Source organism: Bufo gargarizans, chromosome 1 (assembly GCF_014858855.1).
Source record: "Bufo gargarizans isolate SCDJY-AF-19 chromosome 1, ASM1485885v1, whole genome shotgun sequence".
Lineage (NCBI taxonomy): Eukaryota > Metazoa > Chordata > Amphibia > Anura > Bufonidae > Bufo > Bufo gargarizans.
The window spans coordinates 406,597,753-406,617,693 of record NC_058080.1 but is presented as its reverse complement, the minus strand read 5'-3'; the positions used below and the strand labels follow the sequence as shown (position 1 = coordinate 406,617,693).

Genomic DNA, 19,941 nt, shown 5'->3' with positions numbered 1-19,941 from the left:
ATTCACCACAGGGGTTAGGTCATGTGATATTTTTATAGAGCAGGTAATTAAGGACGCAGTGAAAGCTAATATATATACTTTTTTATGTAAGTTTTCCACAATAATATCATTTTTGAAACAAAAAAAAAATCATGTTTTAGTGTCTCAATATTCTGAGAGCCAAATCTTTTTCATTTTTGGGCGATTATCTTAGGTTGGGTCCATTTTTTTTGCGGGATGAGATGACGGTTTGATTGGCACTATTTTGGGGTGCATATGACTTTTTGATCGCTTGCTATTACACTTTTTGTGATGTAAGGTGACAAAAAATTGCTTTTTTTACACTTTTTTTTTTACGGTGTTAACCTGAGGGGTTAGGTCATGTGATATTTTTATAGAGCATGTTTTTACGGACATGGCAATAACTAATATGTATACTTTTTTCATTTACTTAAGTTTTACACAATACAGCTTTTTTAAAACAAAAGAAAATGATGTTTTAGTCTCCATATTCTGAGCCATAGTTTTTTTTATTTTTGTGTGATTGTCTTAGGTAGGGGGTCATTTTTTGCGGGATGAGGTGACGGTTAGATTGGTACTAGTTTGGTGGGCATACGCCTCTTTGATCGCTTGCTTGTTGTACTCTTAGTAATGTAAGGTGACAAAAAAATTGTTTATTTAGCACAGTTTTTATTTTTTATTTTTTATGGTGTTCATCTGATGGGTTAGGTCATGTAATATGTTTATAGAGCCGGTCGATATGGACGCGGCGAGATCTAATACATTTTTTTCCTTATTTTTTACCAATTTTTTTTAAACTTTATTTGGGGGAAATTACTTTTTCTTTTTTAATTGAAACTTTTAATTTTTGGGTGGGAAAACTTATTTTTTCCAACTTATTTTTTCGCGTTATTTTTTTTATCCACTTTGGGACTTCAACTTTTGGGGGTTTGATCCCCTTTACAATGCATTCCAATACCTCTGTATTGAAATGCATTGGTTGTATGAGTAATAGAGTGTGTATTACTCATACAGCTTCCTGCCTGTGAGATCCAGGGGGCTGGATCTCACAGGCTCTTCACCGGAAGGCAGCGCCGATGCCTAAGAAAGCCATCGCAGTGCCTTCCATGCCATCAGGTCCCCATTACAGCAGCACGGGGACCTGATGGCACTGCCGCCCGCTGGAATTACCCGTAAACGCCGCAAACTGCAGGTCTGAATTGACACAGGACCCAACGCATTGTCCCAGGGGGCCTGCCGATTGATTTCAGCAGACACACAGTTCTGATTCCTGCTCGCCATGCGGCGGTGATCGGAACTACACATAACGTACCGGTACGTCATGTGTCCTTAAGTACCGGGACATCATTACGTACGTCATGTGTCCCCAAGAGGTTAAAGGGGCGGCACTGTGAAGGTCACTGTTAAAAGGGCGGGCACTGTGGAGGTCACTGTTAAAGGGGCAAGCACTGTGGAGGTCAATGTTAAAGGGGCGGGCACGGTGGAGGTCATTGTTAAAGGGGTGGGCACTGTAGAGGTCACTTTTAACCCCTTAAAGACACAGCCTTATTTCACCTTAAGGACCAGGCAATTTTTTGCAAATCTGACTAGTGTCACTTTAAGTGCTGATAACTTTAAAACGCTTTGACTGACCCAGGCTGTTCTGAGATTGTTTTTTCGTCACATATTGTACTTCATTAAAATGCTAAAATTGGGTCAAAAAGTAAATTTTTTTGCATTACAAAAAATACCAAATTTACCCAAAATTTAGAAAAATTAGCAAATTTCAAAGTTTCAGTTTCTCTACTTCTGTAATACATAGTAATACCCCCCAAAATTGTGATGACTTTACATTCCCCATATGTCTACTTCATGTTTGAATTATTTTGGGAATGATATTTTATTTTTTGGGGATGTTACAAGGCTTAGAAGTTTAGAAGCAAATCTTGAAATTTTTCTGAAATTTTCAAAAACCCAATTTTTAGGGACCATTACAGGTATAAAGTAAAGCTTACATAATAGAAACCACCCATTCTATAAACTACACCCCTCAAGGTACTCTCACAAATTTTGTATAGCTTCACGCCATACCTCGCACACTTGGAGGGCACATACTGGTGGAAAATGAGTCTCCCCTTGAACGCAATGAGAGACTCATCAACCGCGACCTTCCTTCCAGGTACATAGGCCTCCATGAATTCGGCCCCAAAGTGATCGATGACCGGCCGTATCTTATACAGACGGTCATGGGCAGGATCACCTCGGGGGGGACATGCTGCATTATCTGAATAATGCAGACATTTCCGGATGGCCTCAAACCAGGAGCGTGTCATGGCCTTACTGTAAAGTGGGGTCTGTTATAGGATGTCCCCAGTACAGCCTGACACTGGCTTTCTTGACCAGGCCCATATGCAGCACAAGGCCCCAAAATGTCCTCATTTCGGCTGCATTGACCGACGTCCAACCACCGGGCCTGGCCAAAAAGGAACCCGGGTGTTGAGCAACGAACTGTTGGACGTACAGGTTCGTCTGCTCCACCATCAGATTTACCAGTGGGTCACTGAAAAAATGACAAAAAAATGTCATATTCAGTGTAGCCCACTGTGGAAATCTGGATTCCTGATTGGCCTAGAAAATCAGGAATCACGGGCTCGTATCACTCTGGGCTAAACCAGACTAGTTCACCGGCAGGTTGCTCCGGTGGACTTAACTGGTGGGCTGGAAAACTAGTACGAGCCCCAGAGCGGCTCGTACTAGGCTGGGCCAAAGGGTCCCTAACATGGCGGTCCCCTTGCTCTGCCTGGCGGCGTCTCCGCCGCCTTGGGGGCTCATTATCATCGCTAGATGATGAGGAGGACGCGAATGACAACAGGAATGTGGGGTCATCCTTGTCCTCACTGGGACTCTCGGAGTCGGAGGCAAGCTGGGTGTATGCCTCTTCGGCCGAGAACGTCCGGCGGGCCATAGGGGAGTGTGTGTCTGCGTGTGTATGTGCGTGTGTGTAAATCTTTATTTGGTGTGCATGTGTGTAGGGGCATGGGTGTTCGCGAACTCACCCTAAAACTAACTGAAAAAAACAATAAAAAACTAAAAAAAGGGCTAAAAATTTGAAAAAAATAAATCAAAACCGCTGATCAACCGTCCGAAGTAGATCAGCAGTGGGGTGTGCGGTTCGCTAAGAGTGCCGGCCACAGTCAGCGTACACAAAAAATATATATAAAAAAAAAGTTGGGGGGGCAAGCGGCAGCACCCCTGGGGGGGTCTAGGGTCACACAGCTGTGCTTAGGGTGATGCAATCAAAGTTTGTCAAACTAACTTTCCCTTTATTTTTTCTGCCTAACCCAAACTTTCCCTATGCTTTCCCTATATACCTGCGGTATAGATGAGGGGTGCTGGGAGATTGGGTGATGCTGGCACCGATGAACGACGACGTGCAGGCAGCTTTTCTCTCCTCCGGCTAAATTTACCTGCGGTTTTCTGCGATCGCCAACATGGGGGGGTCACAGGACCCCCCAGCGCATTTAGCCTAGGTGCCTGCTCAATGATTTGAGCAGGCACCGGGTTCCGATCACTGCCGGCCGGGCGGCCATGATCGGAACCATACATGACGTACCGGTACGTCATGTGTCCTTAAGTACGAGGACATCATGACGTACCGGTATGTCATGTGTCCTGAAGAGGTCAAAGGGGCGAACACTGTGAAGCTCACTGATAAATAGGCAGGCGCTATGCAGGTCACTGTTAAAGGGGAAGGCACCGTGCAGGTCACTGTTAAAGAGGCGGGTCTATGTTATAGGGGCAGGCACTGTGGAAGTCATTGTTAAAGGGGCAGTCACCTTGAAGGTCACTGTTAAAGGGGCGGGCACAGTGGAAGTCACTGTTGAAGGGGCAGGCACTGTGGAGGTCAGTGTTAAAGGGACGGGCACTGTGGAGGTCACTGTTAAAGGGACAGGCACTCTGGAGGTCAATTTTAAAGGGGTGGGCACTGTAGAGGTCACTGTTAAAGGGGCGTGCACTGTGGAGGTCACTTTTAAAGGGGCGAACACTGTAAAGGTCACTGTTAAAGGGGCAGGCACTGTGCAAGTCCCTGTTAAAGGGGCAGGCACTGTGTAGGTGACTGTTAAAAATGTGGTCATTGTTAAAGGGACGGGTACTGTGGAGGTCACTGTTAAAGGGGCATCCACTGTGGAGGTCACTGTTAAAGGGGCGGGCACTGTAGAAGTCACTGATTAAGGAGCGGGTACTGTAGAGGTCACTGTTTTGGGGGATACTGTTGATATCTTTATATGACACATGGAAATATGAAATTAAATAGATTAAATATATCCATGCGAAGTCGGGTCCTTCTGCTCATTCTAAATATTTGCAAATTCTCGAAGTGCCGATATTCGTGATAAAAATTTGTAATTCGCGCTCAACACTAGTGGATAGGGGATAAGTTGTTAGAATAGGTCAAATCCTTTAAGGTAAACTTTTAGCAAATCAATAGAAAACTAGGTCAAGACATAAAAATATGTTTCAGTAATAGATCCATATGTTAACTTGTCTAGTTTTTCATACAAGTCTCATAATGGAAAATTTGAAGGCTCAGTGAATCAAGTTTTTGAACTTTCGTTCACCTGTATCCAAAATTAGAGCAGTTCACATTATACTTTGCATTCAATGGTGCTAATTTCCGGCTGTCTTATGGTACAATATGGCACTATATGTACAATGCCTATTCCCAGATAATACAGTATCCAGTCCCTAATGCCTAACTGTATACTGCTGTGTAATTCCCAGAGGTGCACAACAAATACAATAACACTGTTGGGCTTGGCTCTCTTTCATGCAGCGGATTCCACACACAGGATTTGCTCGTGTGAAATAGCCCTTATTTAAATTCTATCAGTACTATTCTTCGGGGGAAAACAACTATGGCAGAAACCCTGACATCCCTCATTAAAAGTCAAAGGGTAGGGGATCCATTGGGTTCTGTGAGATCTTATTATGATGTAAACATATGAATGGACTGTACAGACAAACTTGTAGGTTTTTATAGCTAGACCTGCGAGCAGGACAAGAAGGCATCCTCTGGGTTTGACCATAGCCATAAAAAGGGATTCTTTCCTGTAAGAGCAGTAGTTACATTTCTTTTTATTTCTTTTTGTTTCTGTATGTTTTATATTGTTTGCTAAAAATGTTTAAAAATATATATATCAGATTAGTTTAAGTAAGTAGAAATCTTGAAGACCAGTTTTAATTGGCCATAGACTTAGGCCGAATGCGGTCTGTGGTAACACGGCCTGGATTCCTGTTCAGAGCAGGAGCGCACAGCGTCATTGGTTGCGATGATGCCGTGCGCTTCGTGCTGCTGTACGCGATACACTATACGAGTGTATTTCTGTAGTGCAGCGGCTGCATGAAGCGCACGGCGTCATAGCAACCAATGACGCTGTGCGCTCCTGCTCTGAACAGGAATCCACACCGTGTTACCAAGGACCGCTCTCGGCCGCGGAACACGGCCGTGTGCATTCAGCCTTAGAGTAATATAAGTCAAGTGCCAAGCCTCAGGCTTCACTATTTCGACAATAGTTTTAACATTCTAGTAAACATTGTTTGTTTTTTTTATGACGATATACAAAGAGATGGCTCAGATATGTAATACATTCACTTATCATAGCAGTCTTAAGATTAATTTCATCTACATATCCTTCCGCTTATGATCTTGTGAGTATCTGAATGATATATATAAAGTAGTATTACATTTACAAACGGCAATTTAGATTTCTACCATGAATAATGCAATAATGAAACCTTGTTCTGATGCTACTCACCAAAAACAAAGCCACAGCAGTTCCCAGAATAAAGCCACCAATGACGTCTACACAGTGGTTTCTGTATTCAGATACACGGTTCAATCCAGTTAGAAAGGCAGAACAAAGAGTCCCAAGGCAGAGAACAGGTTTAGCTAGTCTGCTGCTTTTCGTTTTAATTGTGCTCGTGATGTACATCTGAAACAATAGAGGGAATCCCTTGTCAGTTGAATAGGATTATGGTTTATTTAACTGTGCCATCAAAAAGATTTACAAGGTCTGCATGGCACACACATAGAATTGCATAGTGCTTACCTGAAAAGCATTATTCAGAAAACATAGAAAGAACGTACCAATAAGGTCACAGCTTGATGAAACAATCTATAGTATGGGATGAATTGGTGACCATGGAAATAAGTTAATTGCTGAGACTCATCACTTGGTGTTGGATTATATAATATTGGGTAAAGACGGAGTACATTTCAGGCCAGTTTACTGTTCCTATCACAATAAAGTATGCTTTGACTATAAGACTGTAATGTAAACCTTCTGCAGGATCAGAAGACTTGTCTAATGTGTACGAGGGTTTCCTGACTCACCTTCCAAGGCCAAATGTCAGGAGAATGAAGAATTTGGATTGTTAGATTTCAACAGGCATGATCCTTTGCTCCTTCAGGTGATAAGCCGCTACCAGAAGTGTGTAACTGGGTCTCATTCTGCTATAAACATACAGGTAAAACTCGAAAAATCCAAATATCGTGCAAAAGTTCATTTATTTCAGCAATTCAACTTAAAAGGAGTTGCATTGATGCAGCTTAAAATTAGAATTTTGTGAAAAGGTTCAATATTCTAGGCTCAAAGGGTCACACTCTAGTCAGATAATTTATCCAAACCCCCTTAGCAAAGGGTACCTGAGATCATGACTTTGGGGTTTTATAAGCCATAATCATCCAAGTTATACCAAATAAAGGCTTAAAAATATCTCGCTTTGCATGTAATGAGTCTGTCTCATATATTAGTTTCACCGTTTAAGTTGCATTACTGAAATAAATGAACAATATTCAAATTTTTTGAATTTCACCTGTATACCCTTGGCAAAGTCAAGCATTTGTCAGCATGAGTCTGTAGAAATAGCTGTCAGCCAAACAAGTGTTTGGTCAAAAGATAACTCATATGTATACCCAGCTTAACTACAGTGTGCTAAATATGACAGAGAAGTGGGATATGCAAGGTCAAATTGAAGTTACTGTATCCCAGCTATCCCTCGCAATTTACTGAAATAATCACTGAATCATATCACAATGAAAACTTACCTCTAATTTATATTTTTTGTAGCTACCTAGCTATACATGTTAATATTACAATACTAATGATAAACACTAGGGGGCAATAGTGCTTTGCAGATGTTAGACAGACTTTCTTGAAATCTGAGTTATTTTGTTATTGTTATAAATTAAAGATAAAATAAAAACGCAATATATGATTGAAGTGATAAAGTAAACAATACTGAAATGAACAGAGGTGAACTCTCAATTTCCATGAATGAACCTCAATAAAGTTTTCTTCTGTCATTTTATCTATACTTCTGTTCACAGTTTTCTTTTTATACCTCTAGAGATGGGTGAATTTTAAAAAAAATCGATTTGGCCGGTTCGGCAATTTTTTTTTAAAAAGTGGTTCAATACGAATTTATTCATGGCAAATTGCGTTGAAAAACGGCTATTTTCTGGCTGCAGAGAGCCTGTATAGTGGTGTAGAACACTGTGCCTTGCAGTAACATGCATTGGGAGTCTGCTGTGGTAGTGAAACAATACTGTGAGTCAGTATGACATGCAGATGACAGGCGTCGCTCTTAGGATCACTGCACACCTCACTTATTTGCGCAGTTACGGGGCCAAAACTGACCAAATAACTGAAGTATGAACTCAGCCTTACAGGTCGATGTTAGCGCCAAGAAGAAGCACACTCCTTTTACACCGTCGTCAGCTGATTTCACATAGATGTCTACAGAATCTCTTCTATTAAATGCTTATACAAGTAGAGCCCCCTGACAGAGTAAGGCTACTTTCACACTAGCGCTTGATCGGATCCGTTCTGAACGGATCCGATCATATTAATGCAGACAGAGGCTCCGTTCAGTACGGATCCGTCTGCATTAATAACGTAGAAAATTTTCTAAGTGCGCAAGATGCCTGAGCGGATCCGTTCAGACTTTCAATGTAAAGTCAATGAGGGACGGATCCGCTTGAAGATTGAGCCATATGGTGACCTCTTCAAGCGGATCCGTTCCCATTGACTTACATTGTAAGTCTGGACGGATCCGCACGCCTCCGCACGGCCAGGCGGACAGCTGAACGCTGCAAGCAGCGTTCAGCTGTCCGCCTGGCCGTGCGGAGGCGAGCGGAGCGGAGGCTGAACGCCGCCAGACTGATGCAGTCTGAGCGGATCCTCTCCATTCAGACTGCATCAGGGCTGGACGGAGGCGTTCGGGTCCGCTCGTGAGCTCCTTCAAACGGAGCTCACGAGCGGACCGACGAACACTAGTGTGAAACTAGCCTAAAGCGGGTGTCAGCAGTAAGTTTGTGTTGACGTCACTGATTATATTGCCCTTCCTCTGATCCGTCAGAACAATGACCCCCCAAAAAAACGGATCCTGTCTGCGGATCATCCGACTTAACTCGGTCAGCATTTGGTCAGTAATCCATCAGTATTGCTAAAGCCCCCCAAAAAACAGGAGTGGATCCAAAACAGAGATGACACGTGAATGGAATATTTGCATGTCTTCTGTGTTTTGTACCCACTCCTGCTTTTGGCTACCAAATCATAAGCCAATTCTGATGGGACCATACAGGCCTTATAGCTGTTGCACAGACAGGATCTGTTGTGCGTCTCATTTTTCCTTCCTTCTGACAGATCAGAAGAAGGGTCAAATAAATGATGATGTCAGCCAAGCCGAAAGGCAAAATAGTGGCCCAGTCATGAAGTGGGGAGGGAAGGAACAGCATGAGAAGTAGAGATAGCCTTGCGGATCTCCCGGCGGTCGTTTTGTGGCAAACTTTGCTCGTTCGCGATTCGCCGAACATGCGAACATATGGTGATATTCGCATGTGCATATTTTTTTGCATAGCGCCGAACTTTGACCCATGACACATCCATCAGGTGGGACAGGACAGCCAATTGAGATGTTTCAGCACATGGACACACCCCCAACCCTATAACAGAACCCAATCTGGCAGCCATTTTACATTTTGTGTTTTGCCAGTGTAGGGAGAGGTTGCATTTTGGAGCAGGGACACTTAGGGACACCAAACACTAGCTAATAGGGCCACAAAAGTCCTTTTAAGGACTGGTATAGGTGTGCTATCGATAGGTGTGCTATCGATAGGTGTGATATAGAGGGGTGTGATATATTTATAATATACTCTCTAACATAGAAATTGTATTATAGTGTATTTGTATTGTGCAGCAGATGTGTGCGGTTCTGCTGTGATACCGCAGCTAGATAGAGGGACAAATGCCATTGGAGAAACTAATTGCAATGGGTGTGATATACCTGTTGCCTCCCAAAAAACTGCTTGAGGGCTGCAATCTACCTTCTTCCACAAAATTTTGATTCAGCGGTGCTATATACCTGTTTCCGCTAAATACTGATTAAGGGGTTCTATATACCTGTTTCCGCCAAATACTGATTGTGGAGTGCTGTTGCTATATACCTTCTTCCACCAAATACTGATTAAGGGCTGCGATACGCCTGCTTCCACAAAATACTGATTGAGAGGTGCCATATACCTGTTTCTGCCAAATACTGATCGAGGGGTGCTATACACCTTTTTCCACCAAATACTGATTGAGGGGTGGTATATACTTTCTACCACCAAATACTGATTGAGGGATGCGATACACCTGCTTCCACAAAATACTGATTGAGGGGTGCCATATACCTGTTTCCACCAAATACTGATTGAGGGGTGCTTTATACCTGTTTCTGCCAAATACTGATTGAGGAGTGCTATATACCAGATACCGCCAAAATACTGATTGAGGAATGCTATATACCTTCTTCCACCAAATACTGATTGAGGGCTGCGATACACCTGCTTCCACAAAATACTGATTGAGGGGTGTCATATACCTGTTTCCGCAAAATACTGATTGAGGGGTGCTAGTGCTATATACTTTCTTCCACAAAATACTGATTGAGGGGTGCTATTGCTATATACCTTCATCCAGCAAATACTGATTGAGGACTGCGATAAACCTGCTTCCACAAAATACTGATTGAGGGGTGCCATATACTTTCTTCCAAAAAAATACTGATTGAGGGGTACTATTGCTATATACCTTCTTCCACCAAATACTGTTGAGGGCTGCGATACACATGCTTCCACAAAATACTGATTGAGAGCTGCCATATACCTGTTTTAGCCAAATACTGATTGAGCGGTGCTATATACCTGTTACTGCCAAATTCTGATTGAGGGGTGCTATATACCAATTTACACCAAATACTGATTAAGGGGTGCAATATACTGTACCTTCTTCCACAAATACTGCTCTTCTCTACGGCAAAGGGTCATTTAGAAAATGACAGGCAGAGGAAGAGGCAAACCGTTCCGCAGGGATAGTAGGGGTCAGGTAGGTGCACCAGGCCGGAGCCTAAGTGGGAAGTTGGAGAAGACGCGTGCGATAACTTCAAAGGGCGCACCATAGTTGGTTGAGTGGCTCACTCAGCCTTCCGCTTCTGCACCCTCCTCATCCTCTATATCTGCACCCTCCTAACTCTCTGCTGTGTGCACCGCCAAAGACACCATCACCACCACCATAGCCCCTCCACTTGAGTCAGAGGAATTATTTTCCCATCCATTCCCAGACCTTACCGATGTGCAGCCATTCTTGGCATCGGATGAAAAAGAGGAGGTAGCAACGGCCACCAACCAGCGGTCTGACGACAGTACCCAGATCAGCCCAAGGTCCCCGTTGTTGATGCCTACTCCAAGATCTCTAATGTCAGTGGGGGTGAAGGTGACGATGATGACGTGTCGATGGACTTCACGTGTATGCCCACAAGAGAGGAAGAGAAGGGGAGTTCAGAGGGAAAGCCAGAGCTGCAGATAGGGAGGAGAAGCAGGCAGAACTTGCAGTGCACAGGAGTCAAAAAGCAGACTGTAAATGTATCTGGAGTGAGCCATCCACCATGAACGGTCCCATCTTGCGCTCCCAGTATGCCGGCACATGGCTCCGCAATGTGGGCTTTTTTTAATGTGTCAGCTGCTGATAATAGTGTTGCCATCTGCAGCCTGTGCTGTCAACACATAAGTCTTAAGAAGGCACCTGGCCTCCCATCACCGAGCCCAGTGGGAGCAACACCCTCAGAACCCACAAAGCCACACTTCTGGCACTCCATGTCCTGCCTCTTATCCTTCTCCTTTCTCCTCCCATTTGTCCTCCACTCCACTTTCCACCATGCCGGCGTTGCATTCATCTGGCAAAAGGCAGGCTTCCGTGGCCCAAATTTTCGAGCATAAAAAAATGATGACGCCGGATAATCCTCTTGCCCAATGGCTGACCGCTGGCTTATCGGAACTGCTATCCCACCAACTACTGCCATTTAAATTGGTGGACTCGGATGCCTTTAGAAAATTTGTGGCCATTGGCACACTGCAATGGAAGGTCCCCAAAAGGAAATGTTTCTCCCATAAGGGCATCCCAGAGCTATATGGCCACGTTCAGTGGCAAGTTAATATATCTCTGGCACACAGTGTTGGTGCCTAGATACATCTGACCGCAGACACATGGTCTAGCAAACACGAGCAGGGAAGGTACACAACTTTTACTGCCCACTGGGTGAACCTTCCGACGGCCGTCAAGCATGTAACCCGTGGTACCCCTGTGGATTTGGTGTTACCACCATGGATTGCATGCAAGCATGTCTCTTCTTCTCCTCCTACTCCTACTCCATCCTCCGTCTCCTCCTCGGCTGATTCCTCCTTTTCCACTGCTTCCGCCTCTTCTGCTGCACCCCCAAGCTCCCCAGAACCTATTTGATGTGCCAGGTGAGATGTTGCCATGCTGTGCTGTCGTTGTTGTGCCTGGAAGCCAAGAGCCACACCAGTCCTGCACTGCTTTCAGCTATGCTGTCATAGGCCGATCAGTGGCTAACCCCGCTCAATTTGACAGTTGTTAAAGTGATGTGCGACAACGGTGCAAATCTGCCAGGCGTGCAGAAACAGGGCAAAATGACACACGTGCCGTGCATGGCACACGTCCTGAACTTAGTCGTGCAGCGATTTGTTGCTAAATACCCCGAGGTCCAGGATGTCCAAAATATCTGGTGATTTTAGAAGATCTTACATGGCCATGGCTCACCTTGCTGATGTTCAACAGCGACAACAAATGCCCGTCAGACGTCTGATTTGTGACTGCCTGACGTACTGGAACTCCACCTTGTATATGTTTGATAGGCTGCTCCAGCAGAAACATGCCGTTAACGACTACCTGTACGAACTTTGCAGCAGGACAGGTTCTGGGGAGCTTGGTTTCTTTTGACCGTGCCAGTGGCTGCTCATGCGCAATGTATACAGACTTCTGTGGCCATTTGATGAGATCACCAAACTGGTCAGTCGCAGCCAGGGCACCATCAGTGACATCGTACCTTACACCTTATTTCTGGAGCGTGCATTACGTTGTGTCATTGATCAAGCCACCGAGGAGCAGGAGCTGGAAGATGAGGAAGTTGCAATGCTGAATGAATTCCCAGGGGAGGGGGGGGGCTACTTCATCTGAGACAAGTCAGCAGAAGTCTGAAGAGGAGTCAGAGGAGGATGGTGGCTGAGGGGAGGAGGAGAAGGAGCAAGAAGAGCAGGCTTTAAACTTTTCAGGGAACCCTGATGTTGTCCGTGGATGGGGGGAGTAGACCGAGGAGGACATTCTCCTGGGTGATGAGCAGGAGCCTTTCCGCTCCACCGCCTCCAATTTAGTGCAAATGGGGACCTTCATGCTACAGTGTTTAAAAAAGGGACCCCCATATAAAAAGCATAAAGGGCAAGGACCAGTACTGGGTGGCAACGTACTTAGACCCTCGGTACAAACACAAAATGGTGAACATGTTACCAGCATCACAGAGGGCTGTCAGAATGTTGCATTTCCAGGCCTTGCTGCGAGAGATGCTGCATTCTGCTGTTGTGGGAATGGCAGAGGTATTTCCACCCACAGCGGAACAGGTGTGTGTATCAATTCTACCGCGCCTGCAAGAAGAGGGTGGTTTGAAGATGTATTGGTCACTTAGGATATGAGATTATTCTTGCAAGCAACCCATTGACAGCCGCCATCCGGATCCAGCCTCAGGGAACGCCTAGACCGACAGGTGTCCGACTACATCGGGTTAGCGACCGATGTGGACGCTCTGATAAGCGAGGGACCCCTGGACTACTGGGTGTGCAGGCTTAACCTGTGGCCAGAGCTGGCACAATTTGCCATGGAACTCTTGGCTTGTCCTGTCCGAAAGGACGTTCAGCGAGCGCTGCGGATCGTGACTGATAAGCGCACTAGCTCTCGACAGTGTGGACTACCTCACATTTCTAAAAATGAACGATGCATGGTTCTCGGATAAGTTCAACACCTGTGACGACCATGTTTAATTGAATTTCCTCATGCCAGCCCACACATATCCGCCACCACCCATAACAAAGAATGGTCACTGTCCCTGCCAGTAATTTTTGGGGCCTGTAATCTAACTGGCCAACAGTAAAATTGTTATACGGTGACTGCCTAATGTACCTCCAGCAACATAATCACTTGTTCTTTTCTGGCCGGTGAATACCTAATGTTTGGGGCCTGTACTGCACTGGCCTGCAGTAAAATTGTTATCCAATGACCATCTAATATACCTCCAGCCACATACTCAATTGATCTTTTCTGTACGGTGAATGCCTAATGTTTTGGGTCTGTACTCCAGTAGGCTACAGTAAAATTGTTTTCCATTGACCGCATAATGTACCTCGAGCCACATAATCACTTGTTCTTTTATGTCAGTTGAATGCCTAATTTTTAGGGCCCGTACTCCCGTGGCCTAAAATAAAAATTTTCTAGGCTCCAGCAGGGCACATTTTTGAGAATTTTCCTTTAAGACGCATAAAATTGTCCCTGATCAAAATACATATTGTGGGACTATTTGTGCACTTCTAGTATTTGGTGGCTGCAAATATGACCTGAAGGTTTTCCAGGTTCGCCGGCCATTAAAGTGAATGGGGCCCACCGCGAACTTGCGGATCGTGAACATTCGATCGCGTTTGCGCGATGGCGTTCGCAAACCTTTCTGGCCGATGTTCGTCCATCACTAATAAAAAGTCCACAGAGTGGCCCTATGACATAGTGGTGAGGTGGAAGCACCATAAGGAGACCACAGAGTGGCCCAGTGACAGATTGTGGAGGTGGCAGCAGCATCAGGAGGAGGCAAAAGAGTGGGACAATGACAGTGTGGAGGTGGCAGCAGAATCAGGAGGCCACAATGATAGAGCGTGGAGGTGGCGGCAGCAGCAGCTTCAGAAGGAGGCCACAGGGTGGAACAATGACAGTGTTTAGGTGGCAGTAGCAGCATGAGAAAACACAGAGTGGCACAATGACAGAGTGTGAAGGTGGCGGAAGCAGCATCAGCATCAGGAGGAGGCCACATTGTGGCACAATGACAGTGTGGAGGTAGCAGCAGCATCAGGAGACCACAAAGTGGCACAATTACAAAGTGTGGAGGTGGCAGCAGCAGCATCAGGAGGAGGCCACAGAGTGACACAATGACAGTGTGGAGGTGGCAGCAGCATGAGGAGTTTATTAAGAAAAGAAAACAGCGCTACTCACTTAATATATTCAGAATAAGTCCTAGTGGTGGTGGTGCCAGCGGTGTTGGGTCTAATCCCAACGTGCCCTAAGGTGATCCGAAGAAAAAATTGATAACCGCATCAATTGATAACCGCATTCACTACTCTTCAGTAGTGTATAGTTTATTTACCAACTGTGCGACGTTTCGACTTTTGACATCGAAACGTTGCACAGTTGGTGAATAAACTATACACTACTGAAGACAGAGAGTTCTGCGGTTATTATTTCTTTTAAGCAGCATGAGGAGACCAGAGAGTGGCACAATTAGAGAGTATGGAGGTGGCAGAAGTAGCATCAGGAGGAAGCCACAGGGTGGCACAATGACAGTTTGGAGGTGGCAGCAGCAGCATCAGGAGGCCACAGAGTGGCAAGGTGACATACAGTCATGTGAAAAAATTAGGACACCCTTTGAAAGCATGTGGTTTTTTGTAACATTTTTAATAAAAGGTTATTTCATCTCCGTTTCAACAATACAGAGAGATTAAAGTAATCCAACTAAACAAAGAAAACTGAAGAAAAGTCTTTTCAAGATCTTCTGTAAATGTCATTCTACAAAAATGCCTATTCTAACTGAGGAAAAAGATAGGACACCCTCACATGTATTCCCTCTTAAATTGGCTCAGATCTCACACAGGTATATCACACCAGGTGCACATAATTAGTAGATCGTTACTCTGCATGTTGAATGAGGCTTGCCCTATTTAAACCTCAGACATTTAGTTTGGTGTGCTCCTGACTGTTGAAGTGAGAGTGAGCACCATGGTGAGAGCAAAAGAGCTGTCAGAGGACTTCAGAAAAAGATTGTAGCAGCCTATGAGTCTGGGAAGGGATTTAAAAAGATCTCAAAAGATTTTGAAATCAGCCATTCCACTGTCCGGAAGATAGTCTACAAGTGGAGGGCTTTCAAAACAACTGCCAACATGCCCAGGACTGGTCGCCCCAGCAAGTTCACCCCAAGAGCAGACCGCAAGATGCTAAAAGAGGTCTCCAAAAACCCTAAAGTGTCATCTCGAGAACTACAGCAGGCTCTGGCTACTGTTGATGTAGAAGTACATGCCTCTACAATCAGAAAGAGACTGTACAAGTTTAACTTGCATTGGAGGTGTGCAAGGAGGAAACCTTTGCTTTCCAAGAGAAACATCGAGGCCAGACTGACATTTGCCAGAGATAAAGTTGACAAAGACCAGGACTTCTGGAATAATGTTCTTTGGACAGATGAGTCCAAAATTGAATTATTTGGACACAACAGCAGAGGACATGTTTGGCGTAAACCAAACACAGCATTCCAAGAAAAGAACCTCATACCAACTGTGAAGCATGGAGGTGGAAGTGTCATGGTTTGGGGCTGCTTTGCTGCAGCAGGACCTGGTCAGCTCACCATCATAGAATCCACGATGAATTCTACTGTGTATCAGAAGGTGCTTGAAGAACATGTGAGACCATCAGTTAGAAAATTAAAGCTGAAGCGGAACTGGACCATGCAACATGACAATGACCCAAAACATACTAGTAAATCAACCAAAGATTGGCTGAAAAAGAAGAAATGGAGAGTCCTGGAATGGCCAAGTCAAAGTCCAGATTTGAATCCCATTGAGATGCTGTGGGGTGACTTGAAAAGGGCTGTACGTGCAAGAAACCCCTCAAACATCTCACAGCTGAAAAAGTTCTGCATTGAGGAGTGGGGTAAAATTTCCTCAGACCGATGTCGAAGACTGGTAGATGGCTACAAGAACCGTCTCACTGCAGTTATTTCAGCCAAAGGAGGTAACACTCGCTATTAGGGGCAAGGGTGTCCTATCTTTTTCCTCAGTTAGAATAGGCATTTTTGTAGAATGACATTTACAGAAGATCTTGAAAAGACTTTTCTTCAGTTTTCTTTGTTTAGTCGGATTACTTTAATCTCTCTGTATTGTTGAAACGGAGATGAAATAACCTTTTATTAAAAATGTTACAAAAAACCACATGCTTTCAAAGGGTGTCCTAATTTTTTCACATGACTGTAGTGTGGAGGTAGCAGCAGCATTAGGAGACCAAAGAGTGGCAAGGTGACATAGTGTGGAGGTGGCAGCAGCATTAGGAGGCCACAGAGTGGCAAGGTGACAGTGTGGAGGTGGCAGCACCATCAGGAGACCACAGAGTGACCCGTTGACAGAGTGGGGAGGTGGGTGGCAATACCTGTACCAGCTGAAGATGGTGAAAAAAGGAGCACTTGGCATCAGATGTGTGGCATCAGGCAGGTGGCAGCATCAGAATAGTAGCTGAGGCAGGTAGCCAGAAGAAACCGTTCTCTTTTGTCGAAGTGTTGGTGTGGCACCATGGATAAACGAATATGATGCATCAGGCATTGGTGGGTGGAAATTGTAACGAGCCCCTGCTCGCTATATCACTGCACTCCCTGATGTGACCACAATATCTGCTGGTTCCGCCGTTGATGATCTGGCCTCTAAAGACTGCTCGTGTCGTTTTAATTCTCACAGAACCAACACCAGTCAGGCTGTATGTGAGTTCAAACTGACAAAATTCTTTATTGAATGCATCAGATATATTTATATTGACAGTTGGAACACCTCTTTCAATTGGTAAATTGTAAAACCTCCTCTGATTGGCTATGCAAATGAGGTAAGCAGAGATTAGTTCAAGAGCTTGGCTGGGAGGCAGATGGGTGTGGCCATTGTCACAGAGAGATTCAAACCATGACAGAAATCCTAGCTGATCCACGCCTGATTCATCTTGACAAAGGTCAGTCTTTCCACATTTTGAGTGAACAGGCAAGTTCTTCTTGGGGTAACTATGGCCCTCGCTGCACTAAACACCCGCTCTGATGCCACACTACTGACTGGGTAGGACAGCTTTTTCAGGGCAAATTCTGCCAGTTCCGACCACAAATCCAGTTTGGCTGCCCAGTAGTCCAGCGGATCTTCAATGTGGGGTGGCAGGGTGCTCTCCAAATATACCACCACCTGCTGGTTCAGGTCCTGCTCCAAGTCTAACTGCTGCTGGTTAGTAGTTTCTTCATTTGGCGGGTGAAGAAAGCTGCTCATCAGCGACTCTAGAGTTGCTGCTGATGGAGCTGGAACTGCTCCTACCCCCCACCCTGCCACAGCAGCCATGGCAGAGAAACCTCGGTGCAGAGGTCTTTGCCGGTCAGACCTGCAAGAGGATGGACGATGGCGCAAATAGGCAGCGGCCAACTGACTGCATAGGATGTCTCTATAGTAGTTTAGTTTGTCCTCCCTCTCAGCGGGTGTAAAAAAGGCCCCCATTTTGGACCGGTAGCAAGGGTCCAACAAGGCGGAGAGCCAGAAGTCATCCCTCTGCCGAATGGTGACAATACGGTCACTACGCAAGCAAGTGAGCATGCATCGGAACATTTGCGCAAGTGACTCTGAGGGACTTCCTGCCTCCATCTCAAATGCATACTGCCATGGTGTGTCTGGGTCCTCTGCCTCGTCATCCTCATCGCCCTGTAGTTCCTATGGCTGCTCCTGCTCCTCCTCTCCTGTCACCAGTGTAAAAAAAACAACCCATTTCGCTACACATTGCTTGTGCTTCAATGTCCTCCTCCAGTTCAGCACCCACAGGGCTCATGTGGCCATGAGATCTAGGCGCCATTTCTCCAGTCAGATTTACCAGCATCTGTTCTAGGACATGAAGCAGTGGAATGACATCCTGTAGTCCTGGCGACTGACAAATAACATGGCGTCCTCAAAAGGCCTGAGCAAATGGCAGGTGTCACGAATGAGCTGCCACTTGCTCACATCAAAGTTACACAGAGGACGCCTCCTGTCCGCTTGGATCAAGAAATCGTTTATGGCCTTTCTTTTTTCATCTAGTTGGTCCAACATATGGAGGGTGGAATTTTAACGGGTGGAAACGTCACATATCAGCCTATGTTGGAGTATGCTGTTCTGACGCTGCAGCTCAAGGAGGGTGTGCTTTGCGTTGTACGAGTGACTGAAGTGCATACAAAGTTTCCTGGCAATTTTTAGGATGTCTTGCAGATGGGTGGAAGACTTCAGAAACCGCTTAACAACAGATTTGACACATGTGCCATGCAGAGCGCATGGCTCAGCCCTCTTGGATGCAGCGCCGACACCATGGAGAAAGGCAGGATTCGATTTCTCGATGAAGGACACGGAGCAGTTCTCTCCTTTGTAACTCTGTTCACCCAGGCAAACCAGGTGCAGAACAGCATGACACCGCCGTGCCCTGCACATGTGGTATGCTGGAGGGGCACTGTGAATTGTCCCTGCAGTGGAGGCTGAGGACACGGTGGAAGATGAGGAGGCAGAGGCGGACATTGTCGCAGGACCAACGGCATGAAAACGTGGAAGTGGAAGCAGTCACTTGCCAAGTTGCTGGTGTGGCTGTGCAGGAACCACATTAACCCAGTGGGCCGTAAAGGACATGTATTGTCCCTGACCTTAGTTACAGCTCCACACGTCGGTGCTGCCATGCACTTTGGCAGACACTGATAGGCTCAAGCACTGGCCCACATTCTGTTCTACATATGTGTGCATGGCTGGCAATGCCTTTTTGGCAAAGAAATGATGGCTTCGGACTCTCCACCTCGGCTCGGCAAAAGCCATCAGTTCTCTGAAAGGTGCAAAGTACACTACTTGGAAAGGGAGTGACTGCAGCACCAGCAACTTGGACAGGAGCACATTCATCTTCTGCGCCGTTGGATGAGTGCACGCATACTGTTGTCTCTTGGCAATTGCTTCGTTGATCGATTGCTAATGGAATGACTGACAAGGAGTAGAAGGAGGGGCAGGAGCATCAGGTCCAGCAGATGATGGGATGGATAGACAGCTCCCTTTGGCTGAGGTGGTGGAGCCTTGACTGCCTGCATGGGTGATGTAGCGGTTGCTGCAGCAGGCTGGACAACCACATCTGAGCCACGGTTCTCCCAGGGCACTTTATGGTGATGCTGCATATGTTGACGCAGGGCCACGGTGCCAACATTGGCACCCTGGCCACGCTTCATCTTCTGCCCACAGATTCTACAAATGGCCATGTTCACCTCCTCTGGCGGCTTAACAAAAAACTGCCACACCACCGAGTAGGTGATTTTACCCCCGACACTCCACACTGACTACTACCGCTGCCTCCGTGAACCCCTGCACCACTACTTTCCAGGCAGGTAGGCTCCTGCGAAGGAGGTGGTTACCCCGGGCACGTTTGGTTCCCGACCTCCCACTGCTGCCACCCTGCTGACTCACGGCCATGCTAGCGACTTGCTGGCTTTGACGCTGCCTCACGAGCAAGCTGCCACCCTCTTCTCCCGATGATGATG

The 19,941-nt window shown here is 45.8% G+C and overlaps 1 protein-coding gene across 1 annotated transcript in view; it reads right to left on the bottom strand.

Annotated features, from left to right (window-relative positions):
* The window catches only part of LOC122932060 (phospholipid phosphatase-related protein type 1), a 193,532-nt gene that overhangs the window by 22,820 nt on the left and 150,771 nt on the right, over positions 1-19,941 (bottom strand). The window contains exon 6 of the mRNA XM_044286248.1: positions 5,796-5,972. Coding sequence (XP_044142183.1) covers positions 5,796-5,972 — 177 coding nt within the window. The remainder of the gene's footprint in view (positions 1-5,795; positions 5,973-19,941) is intronic.